This window comes from Larus michahellis, chromosome 2, assembly GCF_964199755.1.
Source record: "Larus michahellis chromosome 2, bLarMic1.1, whole genome shotgun sequence".
NCBI lineage: Eukaryota > Metazoa > Chordata > Aves > Charadriiformes > Laridae > Larus > Larus michahellis.
Genome location: NC_133897.1, coordinates 60,654,647 through 60,674,132, shown reverse-complemented (window position 1 = coordinate 60,674,132; position 19,486 = coordinate 60,654,647). Strand labels below are relative to the sequence as shown.

The following is a 19,486-nucleotide window of genomic DNA, read 5'->3' as shown; positions in this document are numbered from 1 at the left end:
TTAAATGCAAAAAGTGTTCATTAAAGTATGGTTCAGTTGGTCACTGAACATTGCATACTATGTAAAATATCATGCTGCCTGTCGTGATAAAAGAGACACAAACGGTTAAAGCTTACAAACGAAGTGTTCGAAGAGCACAGAGAGGGTCTCAGACAAAATGATGATGAGCTTTACGCAGTAGGTTTATTGTTAGAGTGTTTATGGGGAATATCAGAGATGCAGGTTTAGTTCTCTTTTCTGCCTGAAGGGATTTAAACCTACATCAGTTACCTCACAGCAGACTGCCCCTGTTACCAGGCTGTCAAATACTCTGGGGTAAGACTTCCTCAGTCCCTCTGTTAAAATTGTTCCACCTGGGATGAATCAATAACTATTTATTAGAGACGAAACCAGAACAAATTCTCACTGCTTCATCCCAAACAGGCTATAGGTTTGTATTCTCAACCAACAGGCCAATGAATATTTAATTTTCTTATGCAAAGTGCAATAGCCTCCTCTGAAATACAGAGCCTCATTCCATAATACTCTTTAAGTCTAGTTCTTAACATGTTTTCTGAGGGTTGGAGTCACAAGATGAGTGACTTCAACTTATCTCTCTCACATTCTACAGGCAAATGCAGCAATAGTACTCCAAAAAGGAGAAATTCTGGGAAAAAAATGAAGTGCAGAGATAAAGTGTAAACACTGCATTGTAATATAACTGAATATGATGGAGACAAAGTGGCATGGGCAGCCAAAATGCTGGCCTTTCCTATTGGACTCAAATTTGCAATTTTAGCTTTCAAAATAATGTCAGTATTGTAGAAGTTAAGAGATTCTGGTCATCCTCACCCTACCTTCTTGTAAACCACTCACCATTGCTTATAATCAGCATCACAGTTGCAGTAGTACTTGGGATCGGTACAGTTGCGTTCGATGCCGCAGGCACATTTTTGAATGCCAGGTCCTGATCCGCCCCAATAGTAGTGCTTCTCATTGGCTTTTCCAACCCACCAGGTATATGGATTCCCTTCTGCAAGGAAAAAAAATGCAAGGTTATGATGCATCAAAGAGGTAGAGCTCCCCAATGCATTAAATGGGTTCAGATATTCAATATGCAGATGTTCACAACACACAAGTGGACAGCCATCCCACATTTCTGGCAAATGAATGCATTCATTGTTATTGAGCTATTCAAAGGACATTGCCAGGTAAACAAAACACATTCTCTTTTCCGTATTCACGCAATTTATAATGATTGTAATTAATTAAATATTTTTTATCTTGTATGCTCATTGTTTAGCTTTTTAATTGTTCTCAGTTTATATAATGAAAATACGTGGGCAGGTTCCATAATTATTTTCAATTAATTTCAAATTCATATAGTAAGCTATCAGATGGATTATTCAATATTTGACCACAAATGTTGCACAGAAAGATGCATTCATTTTCTCCCTTTTTTTTTTTTTTAATAACAGCTTTTAATTGGAAATTAATCTGTCTTCTCTGGAAAATAAACATGTTCATCATGCTCTTTCCAGCTGGTCCAAAGCAAAGCATAAAGAGATATCAAACTCCAAAAGCATCCTAACCATTTTTAAAAAATGTGTATTTTTTTTTATTTAGTACTTGAACACAGGTGATCTGAACTTTGATAGAATCATATTTCTTGGCATTGGGTCTGTAACTTGGTATTTTCATATACTGCTCTAATTTTATTTCTATTGCTTTTGGACTAAATAAGCCTCTAATATGTACATAAATAAATATTCCCCCCACACTTTAATTCCTAATTTGAAAAACACCCTTACTGAAAAGTTCCTTTTTATTCCTCCAGTTCAGCAAGGTGCTTAAATATGAGCTTAACTTCAAACCCATGGGAATAACTCAATCAATCTCAATGTATTTATCTTAGTGATTTTTCACATTTAGAAAACATGATTGAACTCAGCCTATAAACGTGTTTCTTTAAAATGTGTTTTTCGCTCGTCTAATCTGCTGCTGGTATTTTCTCTTTAAAGCAAATGAAGCTACTTGCATGGAATGTACGTATTAATAAATTTTACAAGTAAAATCCTACATAATAGATATTCTACTTTTCGTAATTTCCTGTTTGTGCATCTCACATACATCTCCAAAACAACTACATCCATAACCTAAAAACAGCCATTTCACAATTAGTTTTGATCATCTAGACCATAAATATACTTGTCCCAGACATACGTTGAAATTAATTCATGCAGGACTTCAATTGCAGAGATGGAGAGCGCAACCAAATATGCACACGTTAAAAAAACACCAAAACCCAAAAAGGCCTCCGAAAACACCGGCTTTGTTCAATGCTTTTGAATTGTTAAACATCATATAAAATAACACTATTGAAAATACAGTAATGTGAAAAATTCATGGTAGCTGAAGGTTTTTATTAGATGTTACTGTGCTGCACAATATGACGACCATTCAGCTCTAGTGCTAACGCAAAGGGTACGGTAATAGCGTGACTTGATTCTAGACTCTAAATCGGTTATCTTAGCTTCTGTGACTTGAATCTCATGGAATTAAATGCTGTGAGTTAGAAGAGTGTGCCATGTGAATGCTGTAGCAGCATTCCCAACCTGCAATACAATCTATCAGATACGAGAGTACGTTGCCCTGGCTTCCAAAAGATTATTTAATAAGCATGTATGGGTAAACGTTATCTTTCCACAGTGAGTGACAGAATCACTTTTATTGACACAAGATCCAACTACAGCATTAATGATATTTGAAGCTCCTATTGTATTTTTTTTTTCTCTCATGTTTGAGGTTAGTTTTTATACTGTAGTGGAAATGCTGTAGTTTTGACTGTTAGTCAAGATTCTCTTTGTTTACACCCTTCCTGTCAAGGATTGCACGATTCGGTCAGTCAGCACGTCTCCAGGAAGCAAAACCGCTAATTAAAGCACCAGAAGAAAAGAAATTACATAGAATTCTCAAAAAGAGGATTAAAAATTCAGAAACAGGTAGAAGTGATTAAAGCAGACGAAAGTGATAGCAGAATTACAGACTATAGTGACGGGTGTCATGGACCACTGTGACAGACACAAACAGGGCATATGTTTTAACTCTTTTGAATGACAAATGGCATACAGTTTGAAACCCAGAATATTTTCTAGTGTAGACAGAGCCGTGTTTCACATCTCTTGTTCTCAGTGTGCATATACACTAGCTAGGGATCTGGCCCCATCTGGATGCATGCTTCTTCATTCTGAAGGAGGGACCTACCTGCAGGCTTAGGAATACAAATGAATTTGGGAAGATACTAACGTGCGTGATTAAATTTCCAGAAAGGTCAAGGAGGGAACATACGATTTTAGAGGGGTTCACACAGAGGGTTTCAGCATATATTCTGCTATCCATCCCCACAACCAGTAATTCCAGCACTGCCCTTCTGGATGCCACCAACAGCCTGTAATTGCCCAGAATATTGTGCTGGGGCTTGCAATAGAGGGGTTCTTAGTATGACGGCTCTCATTAGGTGGCTACCATGCAGCGGGGCAGACTTTCCATCAGGACATAACCTCATGCACCAGAATAGGATAAGCCTCACACCAGGGCACCCTGCACCACAGTGGTCCATACAAGAGGCTCTGGATCTCCTTGATACTCTATGGTTAACCAAAAAAAAAAAAGGTGGGGAGACAGTGTTGTGTCCCATCGCTCTGTGCCAGCCCAATGAGAACAGCCCTCGGTGGCCATCCTGCTTCATGTCAGCCAAGAAAAAGAAGAGCAACAGTTTGTCTAGAGTTCATAAGCTCCGAATCAGGAATGCTATGCAGATATATTGCAGGCACCACTATGACTGGGCATAACAAACAGTAAAATCCCACACTGAAGAGATTAAAAGAACAATAGAAAAGAAAGGCTCGAAGGCAGAAGGATGTATCATGCAGGTTAAAAAATATTTAGATATAGGATCACTCTTCCCCTTTAAAATTTCACCTTGTTTTATAGCTCTACAGTCTCCTTTTGAGGACGTGACTCCTTCTGCTTCAGAGCCCTTTGCTTGTTTTTTCTGCTTTGGAAGCTTTTGGAAAGGGCTGATCCAAGTAGTAGTAATAATGCACCCCAACATGAAGAATGATCATTAATGGAACGAATTCTAAGCATCAGACAATTTTATCATACATGATTATTCTGCTAAAATATCAATACTAGCGGTTTTATGGGATTAAAAGCATATAAATTCAGTTTAAGGACAAAATACAGTAGAGGAAAAAAGTTATATATAATTTTCGATTGTATTTTAGTGACAAGTAATACCAGAGGGTATTTCTTCTGGTTTTGAAGTTATCTTTTCTTACCACAGGAACAAATTTTGAGTCATGGGATAGCTTTTTTGTTGTTGTCATTGACTGACTGTTTTTTTCCCCCAGGCTTTTGTGGACAAATAGCATCATGAGAAGAAGAAGCAGGAGAGATCCTCTGCCTGCCTTGAGATTTTGGTTAGAATCAAGTCTTGAAGCAGAACCGCTCTTTGGGCACAAAACAGCTCTCCTTCAATCGCTGCTGTAAAAAGGGTTTAAGTTTATGTGTACTAAGTTATGACCAGATCTCCTTTCCACTTCCCTTCTCTAGGAGAAGCCACTTGCAAGCTGTCATGTGCTTATTACTTAGTCACTTAGCAGAAATGTAATGATGGTATCAGACTAAGATGTGGATACCACGAAAATGGGCGAAGCTATCCAGCTTTTAGGAAGTTCATTAACTTTACAGACACAGTAAATAGTTGCAGTGTGAGAACAGTCTTCTAAGGGCAAAATGGCTGATCTTACTTTAATGTGACATGCGGATATAGAAGTATGGCCAGAACATCAGGTTCAAACCATATTTTTAGTGATTCATATCTCTCTCTCTCACACACAAAAAAGCCTTTAACATTAACATGCAATATAGTTAACAGTGGTTGCATTGGCTTTGCAAGTGTTGGACTTTGATTAATATTAATGCAAAATATAAGTTCTTATTTAAATCCATGTACAATGTTAGCCCAGATTTGCAGTTATTAAATCAAAGTATGTAAAGAATCTGGTGATCAGTGTTTTCTATCACGGAACATTCAGAAAAATGTAAAGGACTAAGGAAACTTCTTTGTATTCTCATGGATCTTACAGTGTCATAAAAAAGCGATTCCTTTTTCATCTCATAAAAGTATCATTGTGTGAAACACTTCATTTAATATAAAAACAAACCAAACAAAAGTTAATGTAGTATGAACAGAACTCTTAACAGTCAATAATATATTTATTTCTAATGTAGCCAAGCAATCCCAAAATGTATAACTTTTGGAAGCACGCTTTATATACTACCGTTTGGTTTGATTATTTCTAAATGCAACTGATTAATAAAAATGGCGTTACTTTCAACATTTCAGGGTGGCTGTTTCAAATCTGTTCAGTACCAGTAACTGGAGCCGCAAGCCAGAGAGAACTCAGATTAGGCAACTGAATGAAGTGGACAGATGCTCCACGGCACTTTGCATTCAGTAGGCTCCACTCACAATACAGCTAAATGCTTCTCTTTCATTCACCGTCTCCTCCCCATAGCAAATTTTCCTCCGGTTTCTTCATTCTTCCCTCATTAAAAGACAGTACTTTTTGCAACAAGGCTCTGCAAAGCCTGGCTGACTCCACGGCTACTGAAGGAAGACTGGAAGTGTGTTGCTTCTGCTGAAAGGGAGGAGGCTGTTCTCCACTCTAGCAATTACTCCTATGCATCTTTTCCAACTTCTGGAAACAAAGGAGTAACAGCGGTGACTACCCAAGGCTCTTCCCTCGGTTCTCTGCCGGTTCTCTTTATATTGGGAAGAATAGCAACAGAAATTAATAGCAACAGAAATTAATATTGGCAGCACTGCTACGAACATGGCCCTTCTCGCCTGGAGCTCTGTGCCTGACAGGGGCGATAGGAGTCAGTATTTACAGTAAAGATCTGAGTTTGGCATTTACTTGTGGCTGATTATTTTTGCACTCCCTCAGCATCAGTTCACTGCATTAAGGATGCTAGAGGGTATATTTCTGCCTTTTCCTGTTAATGTCCACTGCCCATGAATTGGCCTAATTCCTTTCTGGACTGTATATTCTGTCTGCATCTGTAGCTTCTTATGGAGAATCAAAGCAAGCTACAACTTGCTCTGGATAAGGATTGTCCTGTTTCTGCCTGTCAGGAAATTTTCCTGACCTCTATCTGGTCCTTAAAATCAAAAGGAATGGTTTATAAAGAAAGGCTAGGAACACTTTCAAACTGAAGCCAATGGCTCAGAACCTCTGAAAAACAAGACTAGTGAAAACTGCTCATCAGGGACCCTGCCTAACTTTAATGACTGCATGTAGCTGATCCCCTGCAAGCAATTAGGTGTTAATTTACTGGACTGGACAGCTTTGAATTATGTTTTTTTTAAATTATTTATTTTAAATGGAACCATTCCGGTTACCCATTAATATTACAGATTCCCTAATAAATACTGGGCAATGTCAACAACAATCACACTATGTGTATAATTGTTACCATTTTCAGAAAAGATTCTTTTGTTCCCTTCTTTGTTAATGGAACAGATTAAAACAGAACAGGTTGAATTAATTTCCCGGTTCTTGTTATTGGCAGAAGAGGCCCAAAGATACCTTTCAACAATGTACTACAACTTTGGAAGCCTAAATTAATCATAGGTAGAAATGAAAGCTGTTCACCAGGGATAATGTACGATGATGAAATTAAAGACAAAAATTCGAAAAAGTCAGTCTGCACAAGTGGAAAGGCAGGTATAATTCTTCTAGTTTTGAATGTAATATATTCTTTACACACGCATTTTGCATTAAGCTACACTATAACATACAGTACCTTTAGCCTCACACAAGGGTAACTTGATCTTAGGTCATGGTTCATTAAAGCCTGTGCAGGAATTCTATCTGATATTGCACTGAAGGAACAGGCCCTGAAAGAATAATTTTGTCACTGTTTGAAAAGTTCAGCATGCTAATATGGCTGTGCGCTTCACGGCTTTCACCTTGCTTCGTATTGCCATCTTTTCTCCTTACACCATCAGCAGCATCTATTCCGCTCAGGTCAAATCATTTTTATGAACATTGTGAGCCATTTATGTCAGCTTTTGAAGACTTAGTATTTGGAAAAAATAAGCAAACGTGGTCTGATGTCACTCATGCATTAAGTACATCTACATGTTCCAATTTAGGATTTTTAAAGTCAAGGGTGTCAAAGCTGGGTAGGTTTTGCTGACCTAGTTTATTTTGTGCTGATTTTATTTTGCTCACCTTTATTATTATGCATATGCTTAGGATCAATATGAAGCTGATTAGACACTTTGGAGTTTGCTGCCCCTGTTTTGTGTCTTGGAAGTGCCCGCCTGGACTGAACGTGCAGCTGCTGAGGAGTTTCATGGCAACAGCAGAAACTCCTAACTGAAGATGCTCAACTGCAGAGCAGAATCTGCTCCTGCTTGCACCCCAGGTGGGTTGTGAGCAAGCTCTGTCAGTTCAAGTGATCACCCAGAAGGCTGAATTATTAGAAACTGAGACAACAGAGCTTAGAGAAGAGTTCGGCTAGCTGGTCACATTTCTAGATTTCAATGAAAGTACCTGGGTAGAAAATGACTTCTTAAGTGAACTTTCTAAGATAAAATGACAATTCATATATGATATCTATATGTGATAGCATTGAGATTGTTTGTCTTTTAATTAATATTTTTTCAGTTTTCCATTTTTTCAGTAATATTTCTCTCTATTGCAACGTGCAATATACACATATGAATTTAATATGACATTTTGAAGTGAAGTAAATTCTTATGTTGTTATCTTCATTTTGTTAATTGATAAATAATTTTTCGTTGCAGCCAACTGCGGGTATACGGAGTGCTTAATATTTACAAAAAGAGATTACATCAGCAGTCATCATTCTACTAATGACTAAGAGTCAAGTTAGTCAAACCCTCACGGCAACACAAATGGGACATTTGAGCGCAAGGGAAACTTAGGGCAGAAAACACAGATTCAAAACCAAACCAACAAAAGGAAAACAATGAAAAAGAACCCTTGGACACTTCAGAAAACTAGGACTACCTAATTTATAGCTGCTTGTGAGTTTAATGGAAATATAACCTGAAACTTTTAATTTTTTATTTATGATAACTTTCATTCTGTAGGTGCTTGTGTCTGTTTTAGCTCTTTTTTCACAGTGTCAGTATTCAATAAATTCTTTTTTTTTCTTTTTTTTTTCTTTTACTATGACTGGCCTGGAGCATTCGCTTTCTTTATAAGCTCACTGAGGCAGTTGGTCTATCTGACACTACTATTTATTTGCAAAAGCTATGTAAACTGTGTGAAAATTTAAGATTTAACGTCTGCTCAGAAACAGAACCCTGAGATGTGTAACTCTTAGCCTGCTTGTTAATATAAAAATTCATATGATTTGATGTCTAAATTCATGGCCAAGGCATTTTAATGTAACAATACTTAGAAAGAGATAATTTTTTTTTTTTAAGATATTCAGAATTATGTCACACTTCAAAAGTAATCTATAAATGAGGAGGTGGTGGATTCACCATCCCTGGAGGTGTTTAAAAAAAGGGTAGACGGGGCACTTAGGGACATGGTTTAGAAGTGGCTTTTGTCAGGGCAGGTTAAAGGTTGGACTCGATGATCTTAAAGGTCCCTTCCAACCTCAGCAATTCTATGATTCTATGATTCTATGACAAATGTTAAGATTTTAATAGAAAATTAAGATAAATATTGGAAAATACTTGTGAAAAACACTCAAAATACTGATGATTTTACCTTGAAAGATTCAAAAGAACATTTTCGATTAATTTTGTCCCAAATCTCAGTAAAGTTAATATAACACACTCTATTCGCTGTTTTCTTAAGCGCACCTAGGAATTAATTCTGTCCTTTTCCTCCACTGCCATAAAGCAGTGCAGTTTGCAGTGGAGGCAAAGATAACCATCTCCATAACCCAAGCTAGAAGAACTTCCATGACCTTCAGTATCAGGAACTAGAATCAGACGTTTAGATGCCCAGCCAGGAGCCCTGGCTCTCCCACATGCCCTGGAAGGGAAGACTCCTGCCATCAGTCCTCACCATACTTTTTAGGCTTCAATTATGTTTCAGTACATAAAGGCTGGCCTAACTGAGAAGACCCTGAATTTTCTCATCTATGTCCAGTAAGACAGAGAAGAAAGGAACCAATTCAAGTGCCTGAGAAACAAAATTACTGCCTGCTTTCTGGCACTCATGCCTCACCCTGATGGCCACTGCGCTGTTCTTCAGTGCACGAACGTGTTCTCAGTGTCCATATATTTGCCTGCTTATTTTTCAGAGAATGTATTTCATATACGTATATATCAATTTCAAAACATAAAGCAGCAAATACAGAATGTTATCCTAGATACTAGACGTTTGGTTAAAGCATCTTTTCAGTAAGACAACAGGGGTACTCGTGGTTTTGGGTAGCAGTCTGTATTTTTGTTGTAGTATCACAACTGCCTCTTAAAATTTCATTACCTGGATCCACAAAAATGTAGGCAAAGATGACTTTTCTTTCAGAATTAGCAACCTATAAAAAAGATCAGGAGGGAGAACTGTCATATTGGTGTCCAATGGCATCTTATGAAAAAGCTGTCTGACGGCTTTATTCTGCCATTGGAAAGATTTACTCTTCGCCCCAGCTCATGAAAAGCTAGTACTGTACAAATGATTTTTCCCCTTGTCAAGACTCATATTCCAAGCTGCAGCACTACTAACCAAGCCTGACTTGTTTTTTTTCCTTGGAATCAAGTCTCAGTGGTGAGATTTGGCTGGGGAAAACAGCTGTCAGATGTCCTTGTATGCTACTATTTGCTAGGTTTTGAAGGGAATTCATTATAAAATCACCACAGTCTCTACTATCCTGAACAACACAGTGTGCCAGACTTACTGGTGTTGTAATTAATTGTGTACTATAAATTCACTGGATCATTTAAGGCCAAAGAACAGTGTCTTTGCTTAAGGTAATGCTAAGGGAAAAAAGAAAAGTAAGTACTTTTAAACAATAAAATGTCATTCAAGGGATAAAAAGAACATTTACACACGTAAGTATTCTGTAAAAAGAGTTCACTGCAATCTAACTATGCGTTGCAACAAAGGGTTTGTGGCTGTTTGTTCTGGCAGGAGGACATACAGGACGTCTAAATCACAGTTAGGAAGTGTAATTGCAGTATGAATAGGCTTTTCACAGCTAGCACTAACCCCAGGAAGCTCAGGTGCCAGCAACTGCAAAGCTGGGAAAGTCTTGATGCGAGCTTACAACTCACCCCGAAGTTTGTCCAGCCAGGTCATGAAAAAATGCAAATTTCCATGTCATGGTCTTGCAAAGAACATACTAACAAGAAATCAAAGGATTCCATGGTTTTGCTAAAGGGCGGAATGTCTTTTTGTGACCAGTTGACAAAGTCATCTCTCCCCAAGCCTGATGGAGAGGTAAACAGTGTACACACATGCACGTACCCAGCACCAGTGACACGTTGCAGATTAATGCAGCTAAAGCCCCTGAATTATTTAACTTCTTAAAAAGGACATTAAAAAGCCCAGAAACTTGCTGATGATATTTCCACAGTAAGGGGATGTATTTTGAAGTTTTCTGTAGGAAAAGCCTCACCTTACAGCAGAGATCCGTTGGCAATATTTCAGAAATGGTGGTTATTAGCACAACTAAGATTACTCTTTTGGTAGTATGATTTATAGGGGACTGTAACATCAAACTCAAATTATACCAGACTGAGTGCAAAGAGAGGGTCATTAAAGCTGGCATTCAATACATTATGTGGAAACATAGCAAATGCAAAAATAAGTTCTGTAAAAAGTTCAGTCAATGATACTGGTATCACAGAATCACATGCTGTGATCACATTTTCAGATGAATTCCCTTGTTTTTAATATACAGTGAAGACAACCAAAACATTCCTTAAATAAATTTAAAATACTCCAATAATTCTTGGGATCTTGCTCCGCACACCCACATGGGAGTACCTTTAACCTATACGGAGAAGAAAATAGCTAACATTCTCATGTGTACCTATATCATTCAGCACAGAGTATCTTGGTGGTCCATTTTATCTGATTTGCAGTAATAACAGCCTACGTGGAACTAAACATGACAACTCCTTAAGAGCTGATGCCATTATTTTGCTAACAAATGAACTAAAACTAACAAGATCCCAAGGTAAATTAAGCTACAGCCCAGGTGAGCAGAGCTGATGAAAGCTTCTTCTGCAAGCGGTCTTTCCTCAGAGGTCCCATACCTCTGGCAAGGATTTCTCCTTTCAAACTGTTGCTCCCTGTCCCCAAGCACTACTCAGCAGTAGTTTAAGTTGAAAAAAAAAAAAAAAGCCGCTACAAGACCCAGAAGGACTTCAGGCTTCTCTCCACCCATGAGAACTTAATATCTGGCACTTCATATGGAACATGGACTGTGGCACAATTGGAAATTGGTTTTGGGGAGCACAAGGGCTTTCTTTTGTTGATGAGACTGCTGCAGCAGCTGCTGCTGCTGTGGATTTTCTTTCCCCACTGACCCTTGAGGAACCTCAAAACAATCAGCTTTACTTCTTCCTTTCCATTGTGACTCCACTGCTGTATTGAGAGTCATGAATTCTTGATAATAACACTGATATTCCTATGGCAGATCACGCCATCTCAGAAAATGGGTCTCTCCCTTTTATAAAAAAAAAATTACAGAGCGTGCATGCACAGTTTTGAAGCCACAACTATCACTAACATATGAATACAGACATTAGCCTATCTGCACGGTAGCCACGCTGCTCCCAAACCGCCCACCATTCCAAATCTGGAAGATATCCGACCCTTTGGAAATAAAAATGACACAAACCATGTAGTGCTATGACTTGTAATGCGCTGTGTTCCATACAATAGCAACGGATGTTAAATGAGGGGAAAATGACCAGATGAGCCTCAGCACTGAGCCTTACAGCAGGCTGACTATCCAGCATATTTAAATTGAAATAAAGGAAGCTACACTACACAAACCCCATCATTTTGGGACCCATAAAGATTAAAGCCGGAGGTCCAAAACCAAGCCATCTGTTAAGCAAGGGCTATTTGAGACAGAAATGGGATGTGTAAAAGAGTCACACTCCCAAACAAGCCCTCCCGTCAGAATGCATTTTCACCCTTCTCACGTTTCTACAGTCATTCTACGTCCTTTCATTTCCCAAGGCTTTTGCTGCTTGAAATTAACCTGTAACTTCCTACAGACTATTACCCCCTCTTAGTAAAAATCAGACAAATGTATGAACAACCTTTTAAAGCACATACTTAGTACACACAGATTTTAGAAGTTGTATGAGACGTCAATAAGTGACGATGTTGCAGCAGAGAAGTCTGAACAAATACAAATTTCAGTGTGAAAAGGGGACAAGGAGGCAAGTGGGGTAATTGCCTTCAGATGTGTTATCTTCAGCTTGATCCGGAGAAAGCGTTCTTGCATTCAATGTTGGGATATGAAATGAAAATAATCAGAGCCCTTTTTAGCTGATCATTTGTCAGACTTGATGATGGGCTTGTGTTTTGCTATTTAGATGATTTCTCTTCTAGGTCAGGTTGGGTCTCATGGATACTGTAAGAACCATGTCTCTATTGATTTCTGGGAAACAGACACACATATTGATCGGGACTGACAACTGGAAAGGTCAGGTGATGTGTTTTACATTGTCAAGCTACCACCTCCTACAGTCTGAGCTCAGGGCACTCTTTTTCCTCGCTGAAGCTTGTTTCATCAGTCCATTCAAGCACATTAATTCTCACCGTGGGTTTCAGATTTCTCTACGGGAAAATAGAAATTGGCTAATGACGCACTTTATTGAAGACCTAATAAGATATTATGATAATCTCTTATTCTATGAGTTGAAATGGCATTTTTTAACTATCATTATATACTCACAGGGCAGAGGAATTACACTGATGAAGTGTATGGAGTACAAGACACAGTATTAACAGTAGAAACAGAACTCCAATTTCACTGGCTGCTGCAAAACTTGATTTTAAAATCCTACATTACTGCGCTGATGCGAAGAATGATTTCCCCTGCTTTGTGCGATAGACTTTAAGTCCCACACTCTAGGGAGAGAATGACATTTTGGTGAAGAGAATAATATCAACCGTTTTTCCCTTGGTCAATTTTTTGGACTCTTTTGCTCTGGCATGCAGTTTTCTTTTGTCAGGACTGGGAGTTTACCTCCCCATCTGCAAGGTCAGCTTGCTAAGACAGCTCTTTGAGAAGCCTCAGTTGACTCTGAAGCTTCTCCAGAAAAAGCTGGAGGGAGCTTCAGCAGAGACTCCCCCCGAAAGAGCTCTGCCAGGAACCCTCACTGGGGGCTCCCCCCTTTCCTTCAGAGCTCCTTTGAGGATGATGCTCTCCAGCATGTTCCCAGCTGAGCGACATTGTGGCTGCATTGCAGCCATGCAGCCCTCTGATTCGGACCGGGGCCCAATGGACTGCCTTCCTGGCCTGACTATGGACGTGCCTTGTCACCATGGACTTGTCTGATGATTGCTGGTCTTTGTCTTAACCTGGCAATCGTCTCTGGACCTGATCCTGACCATGACTTGATAAGAAAATGCCTTCTTCAAATACCGATATTAATAATAACAAGCGGGGTGACCCTTGATTCACACTTTATGGAAGGAATTTACATTGGGAGAAGTGTTTTGAATGTTTTGAACATTTTGAACTAGGTGCAGCAAATACTCATTCTCTAATTAATGAATGTCTTTTATGCACAAAGTCCATCATCTGGGCATATTCCTGTACTTAGTATTTTTGTCCCCTACATCAAATATATCTTTTCTTAATCTACCTTCCAAGATAACTGTGGTCAGCTCTCTTCAGAGCCACTATGATCTTCTGAACTATGAGTATTCATGTGTTTACTGAAAACATATCATCTCAACAAACACAGCATTTTCTAGTTTAGATGAGAAAAGAAGAATAAAAGATTAACTGAAGTTTTAATTAAGAGATTCATACAATACAAAACTGATATGGGTGTTCACTAAATGGATATAAAATCAGTAGACGAATCTCAAAATAGAATTGTAAACAGAAAACCATCATTGATTAAGCCGTAAACAACATGAAGTAAGAAAAACTGTCAAATATCACAGAGGAGAAATGACTGATACAGACAGACCAAGCTGGATTGCTTCATAAACTCAGCATCAAGCGAACTATGTGGGCAAACAAAAGGTCAAATACTTGGAAACAAAGAATCCGAACCACACTCTTAAGGTGGGGACAGCAGCCCCACCATGAAAGCAACAATTCTTAACAGGGTTTTAGCGCAAACTCCTCTGGGGGACTGAGAGAGTACAGAACCCCCACATGTTATTCACGGAAAATCCATTCCTTGTTAAAAAAACCACCCACGTGAACAAATCCAATCCAGCCAAAACAGACCGCAACAAAACCTGAAACAGATATTGTGTAATGTATTTTTAAATGTATTTGGCCTGCTATGTGTCTGTCAGTGAAACAGTATGCCCGTACCTTCTTGCCACAAAGAAAGTTGGAAAATGGGGGGAGATTGAAAATAATGGAGTGAAAAAGCTGTTTTAGAATGAACATTTTGAAGTGTCTGAATTTTTAGTTTATCATATGGAGCCCTTCTCAACCTGTGAGTCAAAAGCATTTTGGAAATGGGCTGTCCTGCCGAGTCCTCGTTATCACATGAGGGCTCTCCCGCAGCGACCAGGCTCCATGAGACCCGGAGCACCGCCAGCTCTGGAAGTGATGTTTGGTATAAGAGTTCGAAAACCCTGGAGTAAAATGCTAAAAAGCAAACTTGGTTACACCCTCTAAATACCTAGATGGAAAGCAGAAATTTCAGAAGTTGTTATGAATTTTCTCACTGTAGCAGGCAAAGCATAAAATCAACCCACCAGTGGAAGACGAAGCTAGGCAATTTTAAGCTAGAAATAAAGTTCAGTGAAGTCCATTAACCTTTGGCACAATTTGCTGAGAGTTGTGTTAGATTCTTTACTACTGAAAATTTGTATAGCGAAAAATGAGATCTCTTCTAAAACATATGCTCTATATAAACAGAAAACGCTACGCATGTTTTAAATAGGAGGTTAGATTAAATGATTGTAAAAATCCCTTCTGGCTTTATAATCTACTTTGCAAATAAAATAAAAGATATTTGCTACCCTTGAAAACTACCTGGAAGCCTCAGTGATGCAGAACGTGACTGATTTTCCATTTGTACTTGCTATGTAATTTGTAAGAGGGATACCCCATCATTTCTTTGCAAGCAGCACTAGATTCTTGTTTGCTTTTGGAAGTGGATCTTAGGGCTGCTATTTTTGTGCTGTGCCCCGTTACTGGAGTTCTGCCTCTGAGAAGCTCCTTCTCTTCTCATGTTTCGCTGTCATAATGTTCTCGCTGGCCAGTGAACATATGTGCTCCAACAGCACATGACACTGACAAAGCCACACAGCTGCACAAAGCCATCTCCTCAGCCTGCTGAGGCTGCATCTATTCATGTCACGTTCTGTTTGGTAGATTTAATCCTATAAATCTGATTAGATTAGAATGTACATGTAACTCTCAAAGTTAGGTTAAGTGAGTGCCTTTTTGCAGTATGTTTTTCCTACAAGGGAATGACTTAACTAAGATTTTTGTATGACTAACGTTATTATCAAGGTTTTTGAAATTTTTCCATTAATATGAATTCTGATAGACCTACTGGCGTCTAGCTTTGAACTTTCCATCTGCACTGAAAGTCTGAGAAAAGGCCACTAAAATTATTTTTAAAAGCCTTTGTGGGATATACAGTAACTGAGGTTTTTTCAGATATGTGTGTGATACAAATAAAGACATTTAGCATTCACTTAAACTTGTAATCTATTTCACCTTGATATTAATGGAAATATTTTTAGAAATATGCTCAATTTGTGCTAAACCATACCAAGACTTGGTATTTCTCTGCCTGGGTCACATAAGATGATCTCTGAATTAGATGCACTTGCAATTGTATCCACAGAATTGCTGTTTACATTATAGTTAGGCTACAACACGTCCCATTCCACCACAAACAAGGATGCAATTTGAGAGAAGTTTTAATATTTTGGACTGACTGTGCACAATTCACTACTAGTTTGTAGACAGTGATCAACCTTTAGAGAGAAACTGGAAAAAAATGATCTTGATGACCAAAAAGAAACATTAATCCACCTGTATAGCGTGGACTTACTGGGTGAGGTCCAAAAGCATCTGCAAGCTGCGAGCCTGTTAATGAGTAACTTAGTTATAAAACTGATTGCATGTTCTGTATCAAATGCACATTTTATTTATGACTTACTGTGCTCACCTGTGTCTTATCAGCAATGACCATGCCCCTAAGCTGCTGTCTCTTCTTCATGCTTTAAAATCTGCCAGTCTCTGGAAAAATAGAGATATTGCACAATCTGACCTAACAGACCGGCAGCTGTGCATCTGCTTTATTGATGGATGATCTGAACAAACTACTAACAGGGAATCCTGGCTTCAGACTGGACATATTTATTTCAGAAAGAGAAACAGCCTGGATGATGGGCATGGAGGGAAGCAGTAAAAAGTAGTTTTGCATAACAATGCAGAATTTTTCAGTTATTGCCAAGAAATAACCCACTACTCCAGCAGTCTAGTTCATCACACACCCTCCTTGAGATATTTGGAGCTGAGTATGAAGCTGAATACACTCTTATCTGTGAGCTACCCTGTGATAAGGCATGAAGAGACCATGATTGTGAATGAGCTGGAAATAAAACTAATCAAGAACTTTATTTGCTATTTTGTATATAATCCATTACAAACTGCTCAGATCTATCATACAGTAAGACTAGCTTTAAGACTCATAGTACCAGATCAGAAATAGTGCAAATGCATGATGGAAAAGGTGCTGATTTGGCATGAACTCACTCCGCTGGTCCAAATTTGTTCCAAATAAAATCATGGATTAACTTTGTAGAGGCAGTCTATATCCAGTGTTTGTCTGTGCAACACTAACTTTGTGCTAGCTAAGGTACCACCAGACTTTTGGTGTCCTCCAGGTGACATCAAACCAGCATAAGTGCACAAAACTGTTAACTTCATTATTATCTTCTCTAAAAAATTCAAGACGGATTCAGTGACGTTCACATGCCTGAACTAGATCTAATACACATTTCTGTCTCATCCAGTACTGCACAGATCTGATATTAATGACTGTGAAACAGTTACAGACTCTTTGCCAAGTTTCCAAAACTCTAGTCCTTGATCAGAAACAGACAGCAGCATCAATTATGGCAAAGTAGCAGGTTTGATAAATGATCTAAACATGCCAGATCTTTACTGAAAATTCTGACTGACAACACAATAAAAAGATCGAGAGGACTAAGCCAACACTGTTCTAAGAGGATGCTATGGCATATTACCTCCACCACGTGAGAGGCCAAACTGTAATTATATAGCATAATATTACAACTTCACACTTTGGTTTTGTGAGCTAATAGTTTTGAAATTAATGCTCAGATTGTTGTGATGCCGTACATTCCTAGAGACCTGTAACAAGCAGCAAAGAAATTTGCTCTTTGCCTTAATCTTTCAATATAGCATTTACTTTTGGTGTAGAGGTGGTCCCAAAACGAATGGAGTCACTTTAATTAGTGAGAAATTGAACCAATACTTGCCATCGTGGGGAGGAAATCTCACAGGAGAAATCAAGATTTTCTTTTTGGGGAAAGGACAGCGGCAGAACACACACATGCGCAACCTATGCCTTTTCTATAAGGCATCAGAATTATTGTTCTCTGCAATCCCTACAGCCAGTCATTCACAATGGGGTTTCTGCAAATGGAATTTCGAGACATTTCAGATGAGGCACTAGCTCCCTCCATGCTTCAAGGGAGATGACACAAATATCTACACAATGAATTATGGGGTGTTTCTGACACCTGATGAGTTCCACCAGACTGAACAAATCTCTGCATCACTGAAGCATTCAAGATAGGTGATAGCAAAAGATCAAGCTCTTTGGAGGAGACAATATCTTCTTCTCTGTGCTACAATGCAGAACAAAGGTGGAATATCATATATATTTTTTTCTGTACACTTCAAATCCAGTAAATTAGCAAAACCTAACAGTTAAAGCACTGTTATTTACAAAAAATAGTAGGAAATAAGATTTGTAATTAAGGGACATGGGTGACACATGAGAACACGCATTTGAATATATAACTATTAAAAAGATGGTATCTTGAATGATAATTAACTGACAATTAGTACACAGATAACTGTTCGATTCATGGTTGCTAGACAATTATCGCCCTAGCTGCTCGCTGCTATGGTCACTATACTTCAGAATTCACAAAAGCTGTTGTTACTACAGTTGTCACCAATTGCTATGATTCAACCATGAAGAGAGTTATAAGGGCTCACACCAAACTTAAATCGAATGAAAACATTTTGTCAAGATAAAATTATGAACCATATGGCCCTAGGTGTGTTGAGGAATAAGCTGATGGCTAGGAAGTTCTCTCTGATAACACTGAACATTCCTTCAAACCTTTGTCAAAAAGTGTTTCTTTTATTTTCTTTATGAATTCTGCATCTAACATCCAAATAACTTTTTTTTTCTACTACCTTTTGTCTGCCTTATCTCACTTTTACCTCTTTTTTTTTCCCTGTAAAGTAAGGGATTTTTTTTTTGTCAGAAAGAGATGAAAAGTAAAGAGGAGAAAGGTGGTGCATAAAAATGAGGGAATCACAAATTGGCATAGCTCTCTGCTTACTTATTTAGGAAATGCTACAAGATGGGGAAGGAAACCAAATGAAAATGAATTAATTTAGTAACAAAAGAAACTCCCCTTAAATGTCTGTATGGAGTATTACCATGTTCAGAGACGAGACAGAAAAAACAAGAATCCAAACCAGACTGCTGCTACCTCAATGGATTCCTATATGTAGATATGTGTAGGTAGGTATGCATATAGATCTAAAAATATATATTTGTACCATGTATACATGTATATGCATATTTAGCTGTATATGTAGATGCATATGTGTACGCAGACACTTGCATTTTTAGCACATGCATGTTTCCGATTTATTTCATTTCACTTCATCAGCTAACGTGGTCTATTTTATTAGACAAGAAATATTTTTCATTCTGGTAATTCTGCACTGCATAATAGCATCTGTCTGTCTTTCTGTTCTGACAGCCCTATAGTGACCAGTACAGTAGCTGACAGCCCAGTGAATGGCATTTCAGTTACAATGTTCAGCATGAATAATAGAAGAGTAAAACAATTTTCTGAAAACTTGTCCCACCACACCTCCACCAGCCCAGCTCAATGGCCATCTGTAGCACTTACACGACAGAGAAAAGAAATGCTTGCACTTCAATGAGTTCATTTTAATTCCTTGTTTCACAAAGTTGCCCAGAAAG

General features: G+C 38.4%; 1 protein-coding gene across 1 annotated transcript in view; it reads right to left on the bottom strand.

Annotated features, from left to right (window-relative positions):
- CNTNAP2 (contactin associated protein 2) overlaps positions 1 to 19,486 on the bottom strand; it is a 1,161,641-nt gene that overhangs the window by 200,993 nt on the left and 941,162 nt on the right. The window contains exon 14 of the mRNA XM_074575643.1: positions 856 to 1,012. Within this exon, the coding sequence (XP_074431744.1) occupies positions 856 to 1,012 (157 nt within the window). The remainder of the gene's footprint in view (positions 1 to 855; positions 1,013 to 19,486) is intronic.